The following is a 19548-nucleotide window of genomic DNA, read 5'->3' as shown; positions in this document are numbered from 1 at the left end:
GCCTGGCATGCTGTAGTCCATGGGGTCGCAAAGAGTTGGACACAATTCGGCAACTGAACAATGACTAACTTCTAATAGGTAAAGACCAGTTCAGTCTCTCAGTTGTGTCCAACTCTTTGCGACCCCATGGGCCGCAGCATGCCAGGCTTCCCTGTCCATCACCAACTCCTGGAGCTTACTCAAACTCATGTCCATTGAATCAGGATGCCATCGAACCATCTCATCCTCTGTTGTCCCCTTCTCCTCCCGCCTTCAGTCTTTCCCAGAATCAGGGTCTTTTTCAATGAGTCAGTTCTTCATGTCAGTTGGCCAAAGTATTGGAGTTTCAGCTTCAGCATCAGTCCTTCCAATGAATATTCAAGACTGATTTCTTTAGGATGGACTGGTTGGATCTCCTTGCAGTCCAAGGGAGTCTCAAGAGTCTTCTGCAACATCACAGTTCAAAAGCATCAATTCTGTGGTGCTCAGCTTTCTTTATAGTCCAACTCTCATATCTATACATGACTATTGGAAAAACCACAGCTTTGATTAGACAGACATTTGTTGACAAAGTAATGTCTCTCCTTTTTAATATGCTGTCTAGGTTAGTAGCTCTTCTTCCAAGAAGCAACCGTCTTCTAATTTCATGGCTACAGTCACCATCTGCAGTGATTTTGGAGCCCACCCCCTCAAAAAAGTCTCTCACTGCTTCCATTGTTTCCCCATCTATTTGCCATGAAGCGATGGGACCAGATGCCATGATCTTAGTTTTCTAAATGTTGAGTTTTAAGCCAACTTTTTCACTCTCCTCTTTTACTTCCATCAAGAGACTCTTTAGTTCTTCTTTGTTTTCTGCTGCTAAAAATTCTATAGTGTACAACAAAGACTTAGGTATCCCAAAATATTGATATTGCCATGACTGGGAAATGCTGTTTTAGATGATCAAATTAGTCTTTTCTATATATTATGCTTTTTAACTCAAAATGCAACTTAAGTTCAATGTAGAATCAACAGTCAACCTAATTCTACATCAAAACCTGAGCCGCAGATGCTTCTGAGGGAGTTAAGATGAATACATCAAAGAAGAAAGAGGAATGAACAAAGCCAGGAAATAAAATTCACCCACAGGATGAAGAGCAGAAGATAGAGCTGAGAGGAGGAAAAATATCTAGGTTTGGCCTGAACCCAGTTTTTCAGCACTGTTTTTCACATTAGTCAGAGTATGGATGAGGGTCAACTATAGGCAATGTCCTTCTAAACGTCTCTCAAAGATGTCCGAGTCATTTCTGCCACCGTGCAAATCAGAAGTCATGGCACAACGGGAAAGCATAATGTTATTTATAATGGCTCCCAAAAAGTGTTCAAATATGCTAATGTTAGGGTCTGATTTAGTCTAACAATTCAGTATAATTTCATTTAGAGATGAACAATTCTGATTATAAAGTTATACTGCAACCTAAGAAAATTTCCTCCAAAAGAAGGAAGGAAGGAAAAAACCAAAGCAGTGAAGGAGGAGGAGGAAAGAAGGAAGGATAGGATTCTGTACAGAGATTAAAAAATACCACCAAATTTTAAAAAAAGCTTCTGAACTACTGAAAGTTTCAACAGGTTACTGTATCTACTTGATTAAATTTTCACAAATCCTTTTAGAAAATAATCACATGCCACTTGTAGCAGAGACTAGGGAGGACCTCACCAGCCTCAGTACTTTTTCTTCTGGATGTACTGTTCCAGTTTCCACTGCCCAGACTCCTTAAGGTGATTCAGCCACCAGGATGTACAAAGGGCAAGTACCCTACCTCCAAGCCTAGCCCGTGAAATTCTCCCATTTTCCTTCACATACCCATGTGTGCATGCACAGCCATGTCCAACTCTTTGAAACCCCATGGACTGTAGCCCACTAGGCTCCACTGTCCATGGGATTCTCCTGGCAAGAATACTGGAGTGCGTTGCCATTTCTTCCTCCAAGGGATCTTCCTGATCCAGGGGCCAAACCCATGTCTCTTGCATCTCCTGCACTGGCAGCAGGATTCTTTACAACTGCACCGTGTGGGAAGTCCATTGTCATCCACATCTCATTCTCAAAGTGACTCCGAGCCTTTCAGAGACAAAGAAGCCCCTGGGTAGAACGAATCCCCAGGTGGGTGCATGGAACAGAATACTTCTGTGCTCCCCAGGGAATGCACCATGCTAAGAATGACAGGACAGTCTGCTGCCCAAATACATATGTTGTCTGCCCAGATACTTCACTTGCATTACATTTTGCCTGGACAAGTATTTATGAAGAATGTAGTCTTACTTTTGCAAAGAGAAATAAATGTGTACAGTACATGAACTTATTATGTATCATCAATAAAATAAGTAAATAAAATATATAGTCTTCTCCTTCAAAAAAAATAACCAAATCAGTCAATCTGGATTAAAATTTGTTTTAAAAAATTCAGGACAGCTGTAATTTTACCACATACATGAAGTAAAACTTACTGTACCTAAGCATCCAATTTAATTTAGCTCTGAGCTTTCTGGCAGCCAAGGCAAAAAAAAAAAAAGCATTCTGTTAATCTATCAATCAAGCATGTACTAAGGATCTAAGACTTCGCTTGGTCCTGAGAATGTATAGATCTTAGACTATACAGATGAATGAGGTAGGATCTTTATTCTCCTCACACAAGCTCTAAGCGAAAGTGTGCAGTAGTAACAGTTGAGAATCAAAGACCTACTCGCTCCCTTGCTGAGCTTTCAGTACTTTTTTTGCTCTCCTCCTTCTGCCATTTATGTGCTGTTGAGTCCCATCATGCAAATGGTCTGCTTAATTAATTCAAGAGAAGCTTACTATCAGGACTTCCCTGCTGGCCCAGTGGCTAAGACTCTGTACTCCCAATTCAGGGGACCTGGATTCAATCCTTGATCAAGGAACTAGATCCCACATGCTGCATCTGAGAGTTCTCTCCACAACTAAAGATCCTGCCTGTGTGTTCCAACAACGACCTGGTGCAGCCAAATAAATACAAAATACATTTTTTTTTAAACAGAAAAGCTTATTATCTTACAGCATTCTCCCTCATCCCTAAAGAGTATGTGTTAGCACTTCCAAAGTGAAAAGTGTAACAACTTTCAACCTTTTCAACAACAAAATTTCTTTGTATTATTTTAAATTTTTTAAAAATACATTCATTTATATTTCCTTTATCATTACTGTATTGGAAATCTTTTCCCTTTCAAATTCTGTTTTTAAGTAATCATTCAATTCCTGAAGATAAAACTAGGGTTGGCGCATTGATTTGTAAAATTTTCCTTAAAGCATAAAACCTTGACAATTAAAGTAACCTGTGCAGCCATATTGCAGACAAGGCCGGATTTTTAATGGGCTTTTTGAAATACTGAAACTAACACATGAATTGGCTACTCTTGTAAACCAGGGAAAACAAGTGAGGAGCCCACGGATCAAATCATAACTGATGGAATTTCAAGTCTGAAGATGGAAGGGAGAAAGGAAAGGAGGGAAGGAGGAAGAGAGGGAGAGAAGATGGCAGAGGTTTACAGCAGCGCACGTCAGCTGTACGAGTTCGTCCCGATAAAGCCTGACAGAAGTGCTCTACCTTTCCCCATGTTCTTGATGGTGATGTGGCAGTCAAATGCCGGTGACCTGTTGTCACCATCCCAGAGGCGGAAGGTGAAGCTGTCTTGGTTCTTGGAGTCCATGGCCCCGGTGTGTGTATATCTCAGCAAGTTCAAATCCACTTCTTCCTGAGTGCATTTCATGCCAGGGTACAGAGGGACCCAGTCCCTCCCTATCTGAAAGATGCCAGAATTAGTCAGCGGCCCAGGTTTCCCCCGCCTCCCAAGGCGTGTTAGTGGACATCTTCCGTATCCTCTGAAAACTTCCAATATAAACGATTTTTCAGGGAAACCCCATATTCCATTATTTTGCCATTCTACCTCATATTTTCCATTGAAATAAATGTATTAAAATAATTTCAGACCTTGGGGAAAAAACTAGCTCTAAGCAAAGAATTTTTGGCAAAGTCATGTGGTAATTCAACTGCAGTGCTACTAAGGTATTTATCATAAGCCATCATAGCTGATTAAATATTTCAATTGATGAGAGCAGGTGGGTAATTGAGCTGTTGGAATTAATTCTTTAAAAATTAAATGTGTTTCACTTGGGATTTCCTTTTTTCTTTTTAGATCATTTAGATCATACCATTGTTCAATTAATAAAACCTGTATTTCAAACCAGTTTGTCACTGGAGTTATCTGAAGTAGATAAAACAAAATAGAATGGGTGTATTTAATGTCCCTATGTTTTTCAGGTTTCCTAAAGACCAAAGAAAATGATCAAAACTTCTATTATTCCCTACATTTATATCCTGAGTCAGCACAAAAATAACTACAAATATCATATATTTACTGTTAATTATACTCTTCTAAAAATAACCCAGCATTAGTTAAGCATATATTCTATACAGAACTCAGTGCAGAAATTGTGGCATTTTCAATGAAAAGAGGTCTTTATGCTGAGGGAGAACAACTGAGAGTATTAGAAAATACAGTAATAATAAATCTGTCTCTGATTAATAATTCTGTTGTTATTCTCTTAAGATGTATAGCTTTCCCTAAGAGTGGCTTATAAAAGTCATCTGACATAATTCAAGAAAACCGTCATCTTAGAAATTTACTGTATGATATTATCAAGTGCTTTTCCTATGTTTTAAGAGACAATAACAGAAATTTAAACATTTTTTTATTTCCTTTGACACATTATTTCACATGCCCTCCTCTCCCCATCACCATGTTACCACTTCCTTTTGTCACTCTATTTGATAAAGTTCCCTCCTCTTTAATGGTTATGCCCAGCTGATGTTCACACATAGGTATGCTCTGCCCCAGTTCTCACTGGGTGAAAGTTAATTATATTCTAATAATTAGGTTCATTGTTTGTCTGTATTATAAGGTTTATTTGAAAATTTAATTTTTAAAGCAGACACTCTTTCAGGTTTTAAACCAGACAGCCTGTAATCTATGTAACTTTTTTCTTTATTGTCTTTTCCCAGAAAGTAAATACAGAAGAAGATACCTTTTGCTTTCCCTCATCTCCATCTAATTCCCTACTTGCATTCCCAAGTGTGAGCTTTGACTTGACAAAATCCATCTGCAAGCCCCCAAAGAGGAAGAAAATAAGAGTTGGACTCAAGGGGGGTAAAACGCAAGAAAGTCAACAAGAAAACAAAGATGCACGAGAAAGTCCAGGAGGCCGGGTCCCTGGTCTTGGAGAGACTTGGAGAACCCCTAGGGAGCTGGGAGAGCTCTCTATGGTGCCATATTGGGAACCTGGACCCATCTGGATTTTTACATAACCAAAGACACTTTCGTTCCCATGCCACCCAAATGTGTGAGCTCTTACTGCATTTCTGCTTCATTACTCTCTGAAATGAAATAAGGCCACAGCTGCACCTCAGTTTAAATCAGTGATTTCTCTTCACTTCGATTCTCTATGGTGCCCACAATCTAAGACAATCAAGCTGTTACCCACAGAATAAATCCTTGCTGCTATTCTCAGGTTGTGTCTACATTTTATTAAAAATTAAGCATTCAAATAATCACATAGACATTTTGATGAGTTACTTGAGTGACCTTCTCAAGTGACAGATCTGTAATTTGTATTGAGTTGATCCTTGGGCATCACATACAAAGTCTGAACTAGTCTGGTGAGCACCATTTGTTAAAAGACTATCTTTTCTCCACTGCTTGGTCAAAATTGGTTTGCCATACTTGTGTGGGTCTATTTCTGAACTCTCAGAAATAGAGATTTCTGATGCCTTGGTGGCTCAGATGGTAAAGAGTCTGCCTGCAGTGTGGCAGACCGAGTTCGATCCCTGGGTCGCAAAGATCCCCTGGAGAAGGAAATAACAACCCACTCCAGTATTCTTGCCTGGAGAATTCCATTGGATGGAGGGGCCTGGCAGGCTACATGTAGTTCATAGGGTCAGAACAGTTGGACACAACTGAGCGACTTCACTTTTACTTTCATTCTGTTCCATTGATCTATTTGTTTATTCCTGTACCAAACATACGCTGTCTGGATTACTGTAGTTATAAAGTCAGTCTTGAAATCAGGTAGTGTCAGTCCTTCAATTTCATTTTTCTATATTGTGTCAGCTATCCTGGATATTTTGCCTCTGCAGATAAGCTTTAGAATCAGTTTGTTGATATTCACAACTGCTCTAAAAAATAAAGCCTATTTTTTAAAATAAAAATCTGATGGAAATAAAGATATCTCAAAGTATGCCTGATTCTCATCAGAAACTAGACAACTTGCTTTCCCCAGTAAGTTCCTATCCTCCAATTTAGGTACAATCCTAAGGAGAAATGAGCAGTGAAAAACCTTGATTTTGGTAGAATTTACCCTGAAATGAGTAAGTAAATTTAGAATAGTGTGAGTTCACTCCAAAATAGGAAAATTAAAATTTCTACTTTTGGGCGAAATATGATTATGACAGAATAAATTAAGTTATGCAAATCTGTGCATTGAAAAAATTTAAACCTGTTAACAGTCAATCTGAAAAATAAAAAAAGGCGACCAACCTTAAGTTGAAGTTGCCCATTTTGGGGAATTCTTTCAAATATATAGTAAATCTTCTCCCTGGGTGAGTCTTCATCTATGGCTGAGAGAACAGCACTAGAAATAATACGAGTTTCGCCCATATTTATTGTAATTTCAGCCTTCCTGTAAAAAAAGAAGATATCTGGGTTGATACCGAAACAGCAGACATTGCTTTAACAGGGGACACTCATAATGACTATTACAGTGTTCAACCTTCAAAAATTAGGGAATGATTTTCAGTCTCCAAAGTACTAAAAATGGTGAGTCAGTCTTGTGAAACAAGCTCTCATTTCACCTTACCTGTAAAGTCCTGAAAATATTTAGCCAGGATTGATGAATATGGCACGAGGTAATTACCTACTCCTCTTTACATGTATAGAACTTTATAATTTTATATTAAAACTTATTTTATAAACTGTTATTTTTCCAAAATTTTATTTGATATGAATATAACAACAGCTCCATGAAGTTAGTGGGCTAGGTATTCTCCTTCTAATTTTATAGATAGAAACTTAAAAAGATGAAATGACTTCCTCACAGGTATTCTAGTACCCTTTATGATAGACCATTATGAATTTGGTGATATTTCGGCAATCTGTAGCCCTCTACATTACTCTTTCTCCTTGACAATCTTCTGGGTAACTAGCATTGTTTTCACAGCAATTCATCTTTTCCAAGTGCCACAGCTGCCTGGTCAACTCCTGGCATCTTGGAGAGAAGGCCGGGGCAGGGAGCAGCTGTTACTTCTACCATAGAAACCGCTACTGTGGTTTCATGTGTCCTGTAAAGGGTGACCACCTTCACAGCCAATATTGCCATTTTCCCTGGTCTCACCAAAGTAAAGAAGGGATTTCTTTCCACCTGTTGTTTTTTGTTCTTGGTTTTGGTCATCACACAAGAACTAACTGTGACACTCTGTTTCTGAGAAAAACTGGGAAGTTTCCTTGGGATTAAGACCAAGGACATTTTTGTAGCAAACTGACCATTCTCAACAGCTTTCCAGTCCTCTGCTGAGAAGTCAAAGCCCAAACACCATAGTTCTAACCTTACTAGGTTTCTCTTGCCTCCTCGGAACTGACATCTTCCCTGGTAGTAGGAGGCAACTTTTGCTTTCCTCTTTATAAGAGACTATAATACCATTGAGTTAGGAGATAGATAGGCCCCTGGGCTGAACAGCTGCTGTTTGTCAACTGGAGTAAAATTGCAGCTTTGTTCTCACCCAGACACTCCAAGGACAAAGCTAGTGGCAGAAGCTGAGCTCTGCTGAAGTAAAGAGACAAGAGGACCAATCCTGAGGTCAAGGAAAACTTCTCTGCACAAATGCAGGAAGACTCCTTGGTGGTCAAAAGGCAGGGGGCACCAACTGTGTGAACATGTACCCACAAGCATCTGCAGTGAATCCATCTTAGTAAAAAGGTGCGCACACATGTTGGGGAGAATCCTTGAACAGGTCACATATGGGAAAAGAAACAAGATAATTAGCCAAAGGTAAACAAAGATCTGGAAGTACTGTCCTATATTAGCGATTTAAAATCACCCCCTTACTGCACTCTTCCTCATTAGGGTGGACACACACTCTTTCTCTACAGGTGTGTATTTCTGCCTTGCTTCACTCTTAAACACACAAAACGATTCTCTATGTGCTCTCCCACATGCTATACTGTGTCTCTGATAATAAACTTTGTACCTGTTTTTACAGTTTTGGCCTCCTTGAGAAATGCATTTTTCACTGAGGATAAGAGCCAGAGTCACTTTGCTTCTAGCCTCTAGACCCTTGTCTAGTGGGGAGGATTCCTCATTTTCATCCAGGCTACCCAGGTTCAATTCTGGGGCAAGAGACTAAGATCTTTCTTCAGGAACACTCATTGCTGTCTCTCCAAGATCAACATCATTCTAGGAGATTAGAATGGTGGTTTGGGACTCATGGAGATTAGTGGTGATTTTATTTATTTATTTATTTTTGACCTCACGTCTTGTGGGTCTTAGTTCCCTGACCAGGTATTGAATTGCAGCCTCTGGCAGTGAGTGCATGGAGTCCTAACCGTTGGACCACCAGGGAATTCCCAGTGGTGTTTTTAATAGAAATAGATGAACTGAAACAGGAACCCAATACAATGAAGATGATAAAGAGTCTGGTAGAAAGAAATGGCAAGAAAATGAGTGTTCAAGAGAGAAGAAAGTGTGTCACAGTGTGTTACCCTGAAAGGGACAAAGGCTCAGTGTAGGTAATTTATTTGGGAAGTGACCTCAGAACAAGTGAGAGGGAGGGGAGGAGGAAAGGGCAACAACACAGCAGTTAAGATTGCTATGGGACTCAGTCCTACTGGGGATCTGTTGAAGAGCCACGTCGAAAATGCCACAAATTTTACCTCTGAAGGATGGGAGGCTGGGACCCTTACATTATCTACTACCTCTCATAGGTGGAGAATGTCCTCAGAGTGTTTTCCCCTGTGCCAGGACAGGGGCTGAACGAGCCACTGCTGCCCAGAGGTACTTTTGGAGAAGGCAATGACACCCCACTCCAGTACTCTTGCCTGGAGAACCCCATGGATGGAGGAGCCTGGTGGGCTGCAGTCCATGGGGTCGCTAAGAGTCGGACACGACTGAGCGACTTCACTTTCACTTCTCACTTTCATGCACTGGAGAAGGAAATGGCAACCCACTCCAGTGTTCTTGCCTGGAGAATCCCAGGGACGGGGGAGCCTGGTGGGCTGCCGTCTATGGGGGCGCACAGTCGGACGCGACTTAGCAGCAGCAACAGGTACTTCAGGAGGGTATGGACAGGTGTAGGGCATATTCCATCACTAGAATCAAATGTAGGCTAAGGGGGTTCAACCCCACAAGTCAAAACCACCGACTATAGCATCTAAAAAGAATACCAAAGAAATGGTGTCAAATGCACTAACAAGGTCCAGCCAGATGAGAAAAGCCATTAGATTTGGTGGGAAAGCCATTAGATTTGGAGACAGTGGGCAGAAATGGAAGAAGCAAGCACAAGCTATTTCTTCAAACAGTTTGGCACTGAAATGAATGAGGGACTGGGTCATCAATGCAGTCTAAAATGAAGATACCTGCTAGCAATAATGATAATAACTGACATTTATGAGAACTTACTAGGTACTAACCAGCCTTACAAATACTTTTACATATTTTAATTCATTGAACCCCTTCAACAACCACATGAAAAGGATACTGTTATTACCCTCATTTACAAAGAGGTTGACAAAGAGGTAGCAAGAGGTTAAATAATACATTCAATATCAAATCAGGGCTTCCCTGGTGGCTTAAATGGTAAAGAATCTGCCTGTAGTATGGGAGACCTGAGCTTGATCACTGGGTCAGGAAGATCCCCTGGAGAGGAGAATGGTTACCCTCTCCAGTATTCTTGCCTGGAGAATTCCATGAACAGAGGATCCTGGCGGGCTACAGTCCATAGAGTTGAACACGACTGAAGGACCAGAACTTTCACATTCTTTTTCCCCCAAGATCACACTACCCGTAAGTGGCTGAATCAAGACAGTTTGGCTCCACAATTTTCTCCCTTCACTATTAACTATATCCTCATGTCTTGTTAGCAGAAGGAATGAAAAGGGAAGAGATGGAAGATGCAGTTGAGAAAAAATAATGGCGCATGTTCTGAGAGAAGGCAAGAGGCGATATGCTCAAGGACACATATGGAAGGGAAAAGAAGAGAAGGGAAAAAAGGAGAAACTTCAAAGCAGGGCTGAAGGAACTTTGGTGATTCTGTAGATGAAGCTATGCCAGGAGGTTTAATGGCAAGAATCTAGCAAGAAATAGCAAATCAGATAAGACTGAATGAGTGCCTTAAGTCATTTACTTTTCTGGGCTCAGTTATCTTAGTGAAGAAAACAATAGCTACTTGACACAATTTTGGTGGGGATTTAAATAAATATATGTGAACAAATCCAGCACACTGTTGTATAGAAAGCATTTAATAAACATCATTTTTCATTTCTCTCCCTCTTTCTTAGATAAAGTGAGGTCATCAGAAAGGAGGCTTTTACTACCAAAATATCTTTCAAATATTCAATTTTATAAATCAAGATTATACTAATCCAAAATTCCAGCTAGAAAATACAGAAATAGTATGTGTATCACTGATTCATTTTGCTGTACAGTAGAAAGTAGTTTTAGTCACTCAGTCATATTTGACGCTTTGTGACCCCATGGACTACAGACTGCCAGGCTCGTTTGTCCATGGTATTCTCCAGTTAAGAATATTGGAGTGGGTAGTCATTCTCTTCTCCAGGGGATCTTCTCAACCCAGGAAGCAAACCTGGGTCTCCTGTAGGCAGATTCTTTACCATCTGGGCCACCAGGGAACACAACAGTGTAAAGGAACTATAATCCAATGAAAATAAATTTAAACAAATAATTATTCCTTAAAAAAGGAAAACGTTTCAAAAGGAAGATGAGTTATAAGCCCAGAAATCAACACGATTTGAAAAAATTTTTAATTTTTATAAATACACAAATCCTAAGGACATACACACAAAAATTTCTTATTGAATACTCTTAGTCAATCTGATGTCTGAGATGAAACTCTCAAAAAATTATCTCCAGCATTTCCCATAATGCTTTCCAAGGACCTCAGTGGCCATAAGGAAACAGCAAGATAGGGAAACGATTTGTTTCTTTTCTGTAAAGTGAGGAGACTTTGAGAGTTTACACACTATCAAGAAGTTGTTCACTTCCTAATAAAAACTTAGACTATCTACTCAATGCCCATCATGCTACACCATTGACATGGTCAAAGAGGTACCAAGACGCACACAACTCCCTCGATCCAGGACCTTAGAAAGTTGAGCTTCCTAAAGTTTTGACCTTGGACAGTTCTCTACAGTTGCCAATGATAAGAGAAATGGCTGGAACTAAAGAAATATAACAGATGAAGATTCTGTAGCTATGATCAAACTGATCAGCTCCTGAGAAAGTTTGCAATGAATAATATCAGTACAGAATTTTTAAAAGGTAATCATCTTGACCTCAGGTGGCAACAGGGTATTGATCCCTACGGAACACAGAAGAGGACTGGAGGACAATGAAATATGAAGGTGAAAAAAATCACGGCAATATATTTCCCTCAGCCACTCTTAGCTCAAAGCTTAACCAAACCCACAGTAAGGACTGTCTTCAGTTGTATGATCACACTTTAGTTGAATTTATTTATTAATTACTCTCTTGTTTGTATGTACGTGTACACGTGCATGTGCTTAAATATTTAGTACACTGTTCATTCTGTATTGTATGTATAGTCATTTTGAATTACTGACAACTAAATAGAACTTTTAGAGGAAAACCAAATAATTAAAGGCTAATTTGAGAAATTTTAAGGAGGAGCTATGTTAACTAACATTTGCACGGAAGGTTCTAGGTGCTTAAGTCCATGGGAAAGTTGCAACAGGCAGGAGTTGTTAAAGACTTCTCTCTGGAGGAAACACATTACACTTGCATCTAGTATTCCAGACCTTAGAACTTCCTATAGAATCTCAAATGGACTCTTTTCAGGTAACTTACTTGCTCAGCATTGGTTTCTCATCATTAACTGGGGTGACCTCTACAAAAATGGTTTTAAGTATCTTATGTTTCCCATCTGACACCTGGATTGTAAAGTCGTCAGCAAGACTCTCTGAATCATCATGCACATACATCAACCTCATTCCTGGACAAAGGGAAAAAAGAGAAAGTAAATCTTTCTTATGATTAAACCATTTCAAAATCTGTCGCAATAATTTGTTTTAATTTCCAAGGCATTGCTATTATCATGAGCTCATTAATCAGCACAATAAGGTAAAATCAAACTATTTTATAAAGTAAGAGTACCCTCCTAGTTCATTAAAAGTTCCTATTTAAATAAGTTAGTATTTGATAAAGGTCTTACTTAAAGTCATTGAGAAAAAATATATTATTCAATACACTGAAGAGAACAATGGTGACAGGGTATTTAAATGAAACAAAAAATTAGTTCATTACTTAGGGGAATTTGTATTTAGATCCCTACCTCAAGCCAACAATCAAATAAATTTTAGGTGAATCAAAACTTAAATAAAAAACTATTTTTAAAGCCTATATAACATTCACATGGAAAAAATGGAACTTTCATATGCAGCTGGTAGAAAAGTAAAATGATGCAGCTACTTTTGGAAAACAGTTTGACAGAGTTTTAGGTTTGATCCCTGGGTCAGGAAGATCCCCTGGAGAAGGAAACAGCAATACACTCCAGTATTCTTGCCTGAAAAATCACATGGACGGAGGAGCCTGGCAGGCTACACCTCATAGGGTCACAAAGAGTTGGATACATCTGAGCACATGAGCAAATGGGATAAGATCAATTTTTCAAAAAGAGTAATGAAAAAATCCTTTAGGCTGCTATTTCAATGCGTCATTTCCTTAAAGAGCACATTATCACCTCAGAGAATAATGAGTTATTATAGGTTGTTCTATATTTGTTTCAAATGTGGAGATTTTGACAGACAAATCTCTTCAAATTTAGTTCCATAATCTCGATTGTTTTAAAAAGGAATTTTTTATTATGTGATTAAAACCTTGGGGTAAAATACCAAAATTCACAAATATTATTTTTACTGATGCTCTTAAGGTGAAAGAAAAGATATTATTTCTTTTTCAATTACCCACTCTGTCTAGCTGCGACTTCAGGTTCTGCATTAATCCAGAGCCCAGAGAAAACCCTTGAGGGATAAATGAATACAGGCGAAGGCCATTTCTTCAATTCCTCTTTCTGTGATTTATTACTATCTTTTCTGGGTTAAATTATTAAATCAACAACAACAAACAAATTGAAATGAAACACGATATACCATTCTTGAGAAGTTCCATGGAAAAGTTGTAGACAAGTTCATGCTTCTGGCCAGGGTTGGCTAATTGCTTATATTGAAAAAAGTTTCTGCTAAATGCCCTGTTGATGAGGAGGCCATGACGCGGTTTGTGAGTGATACTGAACAGCAAGGGGTTCTTGGGAATGTCCCGGTCAGTAGCACTGATGATGGAAGAATCCAGCTCTCTCATCTGACCCTCACACACCTAAACAAAGACAAGAGAAGTCAGCGGCATGTGAAATGAGACCTGTCTTTCTTTTGGCAAAAAGCTCAAAAAATATTTTTAAAATATCCTATAATAATGTTAAGAGATCATCACAAATTTTCCATGAGGTTTGTCTGTAATGAGTCCTAAAAAGAAATTGCTAGTTTAACATGACCTTAGAAGACAATAAGAAATCTACTCATCTTTCTCAAGTGTTTTTCTGAAGATTTCAAAGTACTTTATCCATTTCCATGAAGGACTAAGGATATACATATATAAACATATATATATATTATATATAATCTCATATATATGATTCATAATTCAAAGATTAAGGACTAAAGCAACCAAAAGGATGCTTGCTTTCTTGAAGTCAAAGAGTTCAGTTGTAAAACTGGGTGTAGACCCTGGCTGTCCTCACCTGCCATTTTAACCTCTGAACCTTGTTGCTCTCACAGTTCTTTTTTTCTGCTTTACAAATGGCATAAATATCTGCTATACACACTGGAGGATGTTAGGTGTTTTTAATTTTTGTCATTGCAGCAAACACTGCTATATCTCGATTACAGTCAACCACAGTTGAGAGGATGCTCCTGGATACACAACAGTATGTATTTTAATGCTGGGTCCCTGATCTCTTCTCTGTCCTCACACCACTAATTTGCCTGAACAACCCCCCTTCCCACTTCAAGTTTCAGAATCCTTTAAGCATAAAGAGAACTGAATGCTTTTTATTTCCTGTAGGATCTAGTTATTTAGAAACATTTATACCATTAACATGGTACTTAGTCATCTTCATCTTCTTTTTCTCATAGCAAGGGAACAAAAAAGTATTTCTGCTTCCTACTGTGAAATACAGCAAGATCTAAATAATATTAGTATATAAGTTTAGCATGTGCTTATTGGGCACGTACAGAATCACTGTAAGAATATGAATATTCTAAAGAATGAAAGTCCAAATGAGACATGATGGCCTGTTCATCATCAATTATAAGACAAGGAAAAAATATATAGCACTACTAAATACAGATAAACAAGAAGTAGGAAAGGGTGGAGGAATCCAAGAATGCCTTTGTGGCTAAGTGGACATTTTACGTTTGAAGAAGACATGGGCTTTAGACTTGTGAAAATACTCTCTCTTCAGCCTCTCTTAAGGACTTTGAAAAGAGCCTTCCTACAACTACTTGGATGTACATAACAAGAATCATAATATCTGACATTTAGGCTAAAATTATGCTGGTTCCCTTTTATCTGGCCTACATTTTAAAAACTGAGATGGCATAATAATTTAATGCACGGTGATAGAAGTAGGGAATCATCTTTGATAGTAACTTGCATTTTTCTCCAAAAACTTTAATAAAGCAACCTAAAAAAGATGTTCTAATCATCTTTCTTTATAAACCTCGGGACTCCTGGACTCATGGTATGGCAGCCTTTCCCATTTACAAAATGGTAAATTCATTCACAAGATGACTTGGAAATTTTATCCAAAAGATGTGAGATTCTTCTTTGCACATTCAATAATGTATTGAGATTATAAATAAAAAGGTTTAGATAAATAGACATAAAACACAGTAACTCACTAGTAGACAGCTTTGAAATAGATTATAATAACTTTAAAATCTCAATTTTTTGTGCTACAAGTTGCAGCACAATGTGATGGAAGCCCAGCTAGCTATAAAATAAATACACTTTTCCACAAGAAAGCAAAATACATATGACTATTTTAAAAAATCACTTGAAGCTTAAAGCCAGCTCTGCCAATAACACATGGGGCTCCATATTTGTTACTCTTCAACAGCCTCTGTAAGCAATTCACAGGAGAGAAAAAAGGCATGATTACTTTCAGAGAAGAGCAAGAGACAAATTCCCAGTGGCCTAATTATTTCAGAAACTCCAACCCAAGATAGATACAAGACAATAGAGGTAGGTATAGAAGGAGTCATTTGTAATTTCTTCTCTCTCTCATAATTACTGAAGTGCTCTCTGGAGAAATCCACGTGCCAACAGAAGAGGAATGGCAGGAGCTGGCTTTTAAGTCTCATCCCGAGACTTTTAAGTCTCATCCTTTTAAGTCTTATATACCATTAAGACTTGGCAGAAAATTAAAATCAAATAAAGACTTTTGCACTTAGAATTTGATGATTTTTAGTGAAAAATAAGGCAAAATAATGGTTTCAAAGCAACTTTGATCAATGTCTGGAAAAAGATGACAGACCTAACAAGACTAACATGAATGACACCTATTTAATAAAAATTTTCTAAGGAGATGGTTAGATAGCATCACCAACTCAATGGACATGAATTTAAGCAAACTCCAGGAGAAGGTGATGGCACCCCACTCCAATACTCTGCCTGGAAGATCCTATGGACGGAGGAGCCTGGTAGGCTGCAGTCCATGGGGTCGCTAAGAGTCGGACACGACTGAGCGACTTCACTTTCACTTTTCATTTTCATGCATTGGAGAAGGAAATGGCAACCCACTCCAGTGTTCTTGCCTGGAGAACCCCAGAGACGGGGGAGCCTGGTGGGCTGCCATCTATGGGGTTGCACAGAGTCGGACATGACTGAAGTGACTTAGCAGCAGTAGGAGACAGTGGAGGACAGAGGAGCCTGGGGTGCTACAGTCCATGGGGTTGCAAAGAGTAAGACATGACTTAGCAACTGAACAATAGCAAAATGTGCCTGACCATCATGATAGTCATGGCTACCCTAAAGGAAGATCTGATACACATTTTTCAGATGAGGAAACAAAAACACAGAGAGAAATAACTTACCTAGAACCCTATGACCACTAAACAACAACACCAAGTCCCTCATATTCCAAAGCCAGTACTCATTCATTTAATCAGAATGTTATGAGTAAATCTGGATTAAGTAATTGTATAAAAATTAGGATTGGTTAAAAAGAATGATATGCTTATATGAAAAGATGAAAATATAGTAATCAAAGGTTTTTTTAAGTAGAAAGTAGGGTATCCATGAAATTAAAAGACGCTTACTCCTTGGAAGGAAAATTATGACCAGCCTAGATAGCATATTCAAAAGCAGAGACAGTACTTTGCCAACAAAGGGTCGTCTAGTCAAGGCTACGTTTTTCCCGTGGTCATGTATGGATGTGAGAGTTGGACTGTGAAGAAGGCTGAGCATCAAGGAATTGATGCTTTTGAACTGTGGTGTTGGAGAAGACTCTTGAGAGTCCCTTGGACTGCAAGGAGATCCAACCAGTCCATTCTGAAGGAGATCAGTCCTGGGTGTTCTTTGGAAGGAATGATGCTAAAGCTGAAACTCGAGTACTTTGGCCACCTCATGCGAAGAGTTGACTCATTGGAAAAGACTCTGATGCTGGGAGGGATTGCGGGTGGGAGGAGAAGGGGACGACAGAGGATGAGATGGCTGGATGGCATCATGACTCGATGGACGTGAGTTTGAGTGAACTCCGGGAGTTGGTGATGGACAGGGAGGCCTGGTGTGCTGCAATTCATGGGGTTGCAAAGAGTCAGACATGACTGAGCAACTGAACTGAACTGAGGTTATATTAATGATCTCTGATTTGTAGGTGAAAACATACAGAAAAGCCATATGCATACATACATACATATCATTGGCATGGACACAAATTACTTCTGTGGAAATTACTGAAAACTCAACTGATGGGGAGTGACCATGCATAGGGACTGTTAAAGAGGGAGAATTTCATAGTTCACTGTGTAAGTTTCACAACATTCTAACTTGTTTAACCACATATATTATTTTTTTAAGACAACAGTTGTCTCAGCAGTGATATGCTAGGCTATTTTAGCTATGTCTAAATTTTTAAATAAAATTAACAAATATATAATATAATGACATTTTTAAACTGCACAAAAATAATGGTTGAAATTGTATTGTTTTCCTGTCATATATCTTTATAAACAGCTGTATAAAAAAGATGCCAGTAGTTTGTGAATTAAGAGTCCTTGCTATTGTAGCACTGGTTAAGGTAGCATGCTATGGAATCAGAGCACCAGGGTGCAAATCCCCTACTTTTTACTTACTGCCAAGCTCTGTGATCTGGGGACACTAACTTAACCTTTTTAGTCTCATTTATTGCAGTTATTACATGGCAATAATAATGCCATCACTTTAAAAGCCTATTATGAGGATTCAGTATGAACACATGTAAAGGATTTGGAACAGGACCTACTCAAGTACTGCATTCTATATACAGACAACTATAATTTAAACTATGCAGTTACTATCTGTTAGCCATTATTATTATCATGACCATCATCGTTACTATTAGAAAAATATTTATCAAGTGACTGCATTACATAACATAGGTTCCTGCCCTCTTCACTCATTAACTTGATGTGTTAAGTGCACAAAGATCAATGTAAATAGACTAGGTGAAAATAAAAATCAGAAAATGATAAAGAGAGACTGAAAATTCAAATTTCTTTCTTACAGTAATATTCTGCACTATAAAATCAGGAGCTTCATCATTTGTAGCGTTGATTATAATGTAAAATGGAATCTCCATGGAGCGTCGCTTCCCATCGGTGACATACAACACAAACTTGTCAGCCGTTGGTTCCATCCCCAGATGCCTGGACTGCACATAGTTAATATGTAAAGCCTTCATGTCTTTCCACTGAAACGAAGCTAGAGCACACCAAAATGGAGCAGGTAAATAAGAAAAACATATTTCCCATGCTACTGGTCCTTAATCCTTAACCCAATAGCCTATTTCTCAGCAGAGCAAATAAGAGATCATAGCAGTTGACCTAAGGATCGGTCATCAGGGACTTCTATAATGACTATACCCATCAACATAAAAACATATCCATCAATTACAAGGAAGAATTAAAATTTGCATGGAGAACAGAAGGGCTGTAACTGCTAACTAGGATGTAGGGACTTTAGACCTTCCCTTGATTAAAATCAGTGCTCCAGACTGAGCAGTTCTTGTCATATTTGAACAAGAAAGGAACTATCTCTTTCATATAAAGGCAAATCAAGAGTTCATCAATCGTCTGCCTGTTAATCGCTAAGTTGTCTCCAGCTCTTTGCAACCCCATGGGCTGTAGCCCACCAGGCTCCTCTGTCCGTGGAATTCTTCAGGCAAGAATACTGGAGTGGGTTGTCATTTTTCTCCAGGGGATCTCCCCCATCTAGGGATCGAACCCCAGTCTCCTGCATGGCAGGCAGATTCTTTACCATCTGAGCCACCAGGATGGTAGTCTATTGTCAGCCTACTTGACTGCATAGCAAGCAACTGGAAGGAATGAGTGAAATTAACTGACCTGCTATTACGGTATTCTGATATTGACTTAAATCAAAAGACAAAAACGCTCTGTGTTGTGTATTAAGTCACAGGTGGTGGTTTAGTCGCTAAGTCATGTCTGACTCTTGCAACCCCATGGGCTGTAGTCTGCCAGGCTCCTCTGTTCATGGGATTTTCCAGGCAAGAATACTGGAGTGGGTTGCCATGACCTCCTCCGGGAGATCTTTTTTACCCGGGGACTGAATCCTGGTCTCCTGCATTGCAGGCGGATTCTTTACCAACTGAGCTAACTAAGGCCCCCACCCTAAGTCTCCCCACAGGAGAAACTGCAATTAATGCAATTAATCTTTAATACATTAATCTTTCTTCCAACTCCATTGAGACATAATTCACATATCACTGTGTGAGTTTAAGGTGTAAGACATGTTGATTTGATACAAGCATGTATGTCTTCTCTGAAAAAAAGGTCTATTCAAGTCCTCTGCTCATTTTTTAATCAGTTTGTTTAGCTTTTTGTTTTGAGTTGTATGAGTAACTTATATATTTTAGATTTTATCTCCTAACAGATATGTGGTTTGTAGATACTTTCTCCCATTCTAAAGATACTCTTTTCATTTTATTGATTGTTTCTCTTCCT

General features: G+C 38.8%; 1 protein-coding gene across 13 annotated transcripts in view; it reads right to left on the bottom strand.

Annotated features, from left to right (window-relative positions):
• Positions 1-19548, bottom strand: part of FREM1 (FRAS1 related extracellular matrix 1) — a 222435-nt gene that overhangs the window by 53939 nt on the left and 148948 nt on the right. For 10 of the 13 annotated variants that reach the window (XR_015169535.1, XR_015169536.1, XR_015169534.1 and 7 more), the window contains exons 19-23: positions 18093-18289; positions 13423-13645; positions 12122-12266; positions 6565-6706; positions 3579-3774 (exon numbers count right to left, since the gene is read on the bottom strand). Coding sequence is in view for 6 of the 13 variants with exons in the window: in XM_086415068.1 (XP_086271194.1) it covers positions 3579-3774; positions 6565-6706; positions 12122-12266; positions 13423-13645; positions 18093-18289 (903 nt within the window). In the remaining 7 variants the exon portion in view is untranslated. Of the gene's footprint in view, positions 1-3578; positions 3775-6564; positions 6707-12121; positions 12267-13422; positions 13646-18092; positions 18290-19548 lie in introns of those variants that run through there. The other 3 variants (XR_015169538.1, XR_015169539.1, XM_086415071.1) reach the window with 2 other exon arrangements.

The sequence above is a fragment of the Bos grunniens genome, chromosome 8, assembly GCF_055505025.1.
Source record: "Bos grunniens cultivar Pamir isolate PY7600 chromosome 8, Bosgru_T2T1.0, whole genome shotgun sequence".
Taxonomy (NCBI): Eukaryota; Metazoa; Chordata; class Mammalia; order Artiodactyla; family Bovidae; genus Bos; species Bos grunniens.
Note: the sequence above shows the minus strand (reverse complement) of the source record. Positions and strands in the feature narration are given on the sequence as shown.